This window comes from Acipenser ruthenus, chromosome 12 (assembly GCF_902713425.1).
Source record: "Acipenser ruthenus chromosome 12, fAciRut3.2 maternal haplotype, whole genome shotgun sequence".
NCBI classification, from domain to species: Eukaryota; Metazoa; Chordata; class Actinopteri; order Acipenseriformes; family Acipenseridae; genus Acipenser; species Acipenser ruthenus.
The window spans coordinates 5,752,847-5,758,846 of NC_081200.1; the positions used below are offsets into that span (position 1 = coordinate 5,752,847).

A 6,000-nucleotide genomic window follows, 5' to 3' on the forward strand; every position below is an offset into this window, starting at 1 on the left:
ATCTGGGGTATTCTTGGTTTTAGAGTTATCCTGGTCTTACAATTGTGGACCAGATGTTCGAAGTTGTAGTGTTACTGCAGGCCAGAAAATGGATATTTATGAAACATTATTCGCATCTCACTAAATACAGAAAATTAGACCCCTGACAATTAACAGCCTGGCCTTTATTTTTACACAAGGCCAAGTTTTTCCTTCTGAGCTATCATTTTAGATTTATTAATGGGTATGAATTTCATGACGGCATCCATTAAAATGAATTCAATTAAATACAACACCACAGCGTTTGTTTTATTTAGGGCTTTGAATAAACAGTATTTTTAAATGAGCTAAATTATTAATCATTTACTTATGTCTTGTGTCCATGCAATAGCCAAGATATTGCTTGAGAGCCCATCACCATTGCCAAAAAAACTATGATGTATATGTCATTGAAATGTTAAATGACGCAAATGGTCCACAGCAAGCTGGGTGAAATAAACTGGATTTTGGCAACACTTTAACTCCTAATCTAGTATAGGGTGGTCGTGTTTGAGTATTTTTAATGTAGCATACTGTACCCCAAATCCAGACAATGTTGGCATTCAGTCCGTGAAGTCCACATGTGTTTTCTTTCTGTCTATCTCGGGTTAACATGCATGGCGCAAAACAAACTTGATGAATTACTTTGGCATTGACTGAGAAATTCCGGAAAGAACTGTTTTTGAAATGCTATTTTGGAAATTGTCAGATACTGTATTACAGAGCTTTGTTTTGCAATCATTTTCACAAAAATGTCTTTGTATAGTATACATGCAGTACCCTACAATGTAGTTTTACAACTCCCTCTGAGATGAAACCCTGAAGCCAATTAAATCGGATATGAGGTTTTACTGTATTAGGATAGCAAGTATGATCACCAGATAGTATTGCATTCACTGTGTATAATGTCTTTGACCCGTGTAAACCAGTGTGCTTTGTCTTATAGTCGTAAACCTAGATGGCCAACCGCTCATTGAAGGCAAACTTAAGGAGAAGCAAGTTAGATGGAAGTTCATCAAAAGATGGAAAACACGGTACTTTACATTGGCTGGCAACCAGCTTCTCTTCCGCAAAGGAAAATCAGTAGGTATTCATTTAATGCTCTCAAAAATACCTATTCTAATGATACATTTTGTTTGCATCTCTTGCTGTCCCATATCCAAACGGTTTCCCCTTTTAAGGTACTTTAAAAGAAAAAAAAGCTTGATAAGGCTTCTTGTAAACAGGTTCTGGGGTCAGTATGATGTAAACAGATGGTATCCGGCAATATAGCGGACCTATTGCCATTGTATTTTGTATTACATTGAGACAATAATTCACCTTTTGGGGAACACTCAAATGGGATTAAAGTTATTGGGTAATGTATTTTATTCACTTTAATTAATTGTCACTGTTACATCTTTATTATACATGGTTCATTTGAAAGTATCCACATGCAAGCATTGCAGTTTGTCTAACAGTTACAGTCACCATTCCGATAGATAACCCAGGCAGTACTTGAGACATTTATCTGGTACAGTGCTTAGTGGTGGAGCTTTGCAAGTTAACTAGGCTCTAACCCAAACTGATTAATTTAATAAAAATGTGTTATGGTCGTCAGGGTCAAGAACGCAAGTTAATGAAGAAAGAATTCCCTAAAAGTTGAGCTCAGCAAAATATCCTCATACTATAGCAACAACAATGTCTGTCATTGTTAAAGATATTCTTAAACTTCTAAAGCAGTTAAAAAAGATGGCACACAATAATGGTTATTTAAGGATTGTAATGCAATTGTGTGTGCTAAAAAGAACCAGGTATGTGAATTGCATACTTAAAAATAGCCCGCTTGGTGGTCAGTAGGTTCATATTTTTGCACTGTTACCATGTAACATAAGAGTTGGGCTTCTCTGCTGTCCCAAATCTCCATGAGTGCATTATGCTAATATGAGGCTCAGCGATCATTTCCACACTAGAGTCCCGCTGCTCGAAGCAGGGGCTCCCCTTTAATAGGCCCACCTTTCAGTGTTACAGCAAAGAGCTTCCAGACACTGGATACAGCGATGGCTTTATGGAGCCCTCCGAGGTTTTGAGTTTGCAGAGCAATTGGTATATTTCCAAGAAACATTAAGCATGCTTATCTCTTTCAATTATTTCAGCTGTGCTGTCCCTCGTGCTCCCCCCAGAACCACTCTTTACTGTCAGCCGTACAATCCAGCTACTTGTGCCTCACATTCCCTCACAGGTTTTCCTACAACAGAGTTTTTCCTGCATTGATTCCTGTCACTTAAACACGTGCAAACTATTGAGAAATCAGTAAACTATATTACAATCTAGTAAATACTAGGTTTTGATGCAACAGTTTTCTCTTGACTTACTGTATAATTCAGACCACGTCATTTCCTTACCCAAGCACCCTTTTCTCTAAACTTCGTATACCTCCCATGTCTTTAATGGTGCACTGCACACAATCACATATGTCATACTAAACAGATATTCCAGTAGGATCAATGTGACGGCCAGGGTTTGCCATCTAATCCTTACTGGATCAGCTTATTCAACTTTAAAGAGCAATTTGGCACACAACTTCAATTTCACAATGATCTCAACTAATGTATAATTTTCTGTTTAAGTTATCACAAAAAATGCACAACTCTGAGCCCTTTAGCAGCCACAAGGGGGCGTTTTAAACTTCTGCGTTTTAAAAAATCTCCAGGACTGAAATGGTACAAAGTGGATCTAAACAAGATTTCACACAATAACAAATGGTTACCTTCATGTTTTGAAATATATAGAAGGGAAAGCACATGTTCTCCGTGTACTGTGTGACAGGCTACAGTTCTTAAAATTGGCACAGAGATGGTTTGGTTAAAAAAGACTAGTACCAGGAATTTTGTTAAACTTTACTGTAAAATTGCCCATGGAACTGATTTATCGGCAGCTTCAACAGTGTCGGCAAAAAAAGTTTAGGAAGCAGCAGTCTGTGTCTATGAAGTTCAAGCACTCCATGTGTTCGTGTAATCACTGCTGCATAGCTACTGGAATTGATTGATAGCTTTTTATCATTTGAAAACCTGCTCTAAATAAATCCATAAATAAATCCGTGGGTCATTGATCTTTAGACTGTCAGCCCCAGCGACTATGCGTTCAGGAGACATGGTACATGTCAGCAATGAAACAGCATGTAACAGACAGAATAAGTTGGAGGGCAGTGTTTGTGGCTCCACAAAAACCATTAAAAACAGAAATGGGAAACAGGTTGCCATCTCTTTCAGATGGGGGCAAGGTCAGGGAAGACTGTGTCTGCAAACACAATACAGTGTTGATCATCCTGCAAAAAAAAAAGCTGCCTGAATCCCATATACGATTCTGTTTAATCAATGTGCAAGAGTCATGTTTCAGCACTCAGTAGCCAGTAGATCATTTTTTATTATAATGAATAAAATACAGTATATCAAAGCAGACTTTGGAGGAAAAATAACTTTGTTAATGTAATAATTTTGTTTTTATTCAAAAGCAATTTGTCATCTAAAGTTCCCCTTGTTGAAATTTAAAAACAGCATGGCATTTTAATGCACAATGGTGCCCTCTTGTGTATACCATAGGTATAACTTCAACGCAGAATTCAATCCAGGTGTTCTTATTTTCAGAAAGATGACCTTGACGACAGTCCCATTGAGCTCAGTAAGGTGCAGAGTGTCAAGGTTGTTGCTAGGAAACACAGAGACCGGAGTCTTCCCCGGGCCTTTGAGATCTTCACAGATAACAAGACCTACGTCCTAAAAGCTAAGGACGAGAAGAATGCAGAGGAGTGGCTGCAGTGTATTAATGTGGCAGTCGCCCAGGCAAAGGAAAGAGAGAGCAGAGAAGCCACAACATACCTTTGAGTCCTGCGTGTGCTCTTAAAGACTGTTTCCATTACAGTGCTGTCCTTTATAAAAGTTTAGCTTAGTCAAAGTGTGGTAAAGCACAGACAGTTAAAATTCAATGACAAACTATTGGAATAGAAGTCAATGTCTTTGTTTGTCATTAAATGTGTTTCTTTAGTATTTATAAATTCATCACTATTGATGTTTAATACTTGTAGATGATAAAGCACAGAGAGGTATGGTAAAGCAATCTAAAAGACATGGCAAACCATGGTAAACTATGGCAAATGCAAAGTATAACTGTGGGAGAACTGCTGAATGACTGTGCTAATTGACACTGTTGAACTTTTATAAGGGATGTTATACAAGTCAAAGAACCACTCAACTAGAGAGAGATCAAAATAACTAAGGCCGAGGCACTTACAGATGAACAGACTGGAAGTAAAATGATTTGAAACTGGAGCATTTGTGTATTGACTGTGAAAAGTTAAAGTATTCTGTTTTGTCGACTTAATAACATCTAATGTGTCAAAACCAGTTTGATTTACAGCACCTGAAATCTGTAAGGTTTTGTACAGTATGGTGTTATCACCTAGTTTAGTGAGTTTTGAGAAGCAGTTGATTATTGTGTTTAATTGAATTTAACAGGTAATTCACAAAACCACTGTGTACTTACAGTATAAGCCCTCCACTAAACCTTGTAAATAGCATTGACTTTAGATATGGTACTTATTAATCTGAATAGTTATTATGAAGGAATTGACTTACACGTATATTACTCCAGCAATGATTATGTTAATTCAAAATGAAAAGATCCATGATTTCAAAATGCATAGAACTTTTATGATTCTTGAGATAATGATAATGGTACAGTTGGTGACTGTAATGTTTTTTAATATAATGCACAAACAGCCAACCGGCTATACTGTAGAAATCTCCACTTAATCTTATTCTGAGGACAGTCATAGGACACAATCCTTGTTCATTGTACTTCATATATTTTCTTGGTAACCTGTAACAAAACTGTACTAAAATTCTGAAAATGTACAACGTGGTATGCTGATGATTAAAGAAATAAAAAGCAAAATGGTTTTAATTGACTTACTATTTAGATGCACAGAGAAGTATAGAAATTGTGTTTCTATTATATTTCAGATCAGTATTAATCACCACAAGCAAATTAGGCTTTTAGTTGTATAGTTAGGATAGTAGGTCTGTCTTTAAACTAAAAGGCTGTATGCGCAACATGGAAAAACATTTTGGTAATTAATGCCTTGTAGGTTTCTAGGGAGATGCCGTGAGTGATATTAAAATGTAACTTTGATACAAGTGAACTTCATGTCTTCTGAAACCCATGCTATGGTCAAGGGTAATAAAACCTGAATTAAACTGAACGGTGTTCACTTAGAGGCAGAACATTATGAAGAAAGATAAAAAGAAGCACCCTGCATGTAAAATCAATGACACGTGGTAACAGTGAATATCATTATTTTTTATTTCTTAGACTCCCTTATCCAGGGCGACTTACAATTGTTACAAGATATCACATTATTTTTACATATAATTACCCATTTATACAGTTGGGCTTTTACTGGAGTAATCTAGGTAAAGAAAAACCTTTTATCAAAAAGTATGAACACAATATCCACAGTATTTTTATTATATAAAATACATTCTTGACTTGAAAAACATCTTAGAAACGCATATTTTTTATAGCAAAATACACAATTAACATTGATTTGTAGTCCAAATATTGTTTCCACAAACTAAGCATGCAGTCTTTATTAAAATGCTTGTTTTTAAATCATTAACATAGAAAAAAGTGGGGGTTGTATAAGGCCTGTAATGCTAAGAGGATGAACTACATGTGTTAATTCTGAAAACCAGGAATGCAGCCTCCAGGGAATTTCATTTACCAACATGTCAGATTTCAGCTGTTTTAAGAGGTTTGCTGTTTGCTGTCTGTTTGCTCTGGACCACAAGAGTACTGTATCTTCAAATGCATGCTAAAATAAAAGATTCAAGAACCAAACATTTTCTAGCTATTGGATTCATCTACCCCTCAATCAATATAGTATTTGCTGGGCACCATGTAAAAACAAATGCAGGAAAAGAGACCTCCAAAACACTGACTGGG

General features: G+C 36.4%; 1 protein-coding gene across 5 annotated transcripts in view; it reads left to right on the forward strand.

The window, feature by feature from the left end:
• Positions 1 to 4,950, forward strand: part of veph1 (ventricular zone expressed PH domain-containing 1) — a 54,081-nt gene extending 49,131 nt beyond the window's left edge. For all 5 annotated transcript variants that reach the window (XM_034027907.3, XM_034027906.3, XM_034027909.3 and 2 more), the window contains 2 exons: positions 965 to 1,101; positions 3,645 to 4,950. In XM_034027907.3, the coding sequence (XP_033883798.3) occupies positions 965 to 1,101; positions 3,645 to 3,881 (374 nt within the window). In that variant the 3' untranslated portion in view covers positions 3,882 to 4,950. The remainder of the gene's footprint in view (positions 1 to 964; positions 1,102 to 3,644) is intronic.
• The last annotated feature ends 1,050 nt before the right edge of the window (positions 4,951 to 6,000 follow it).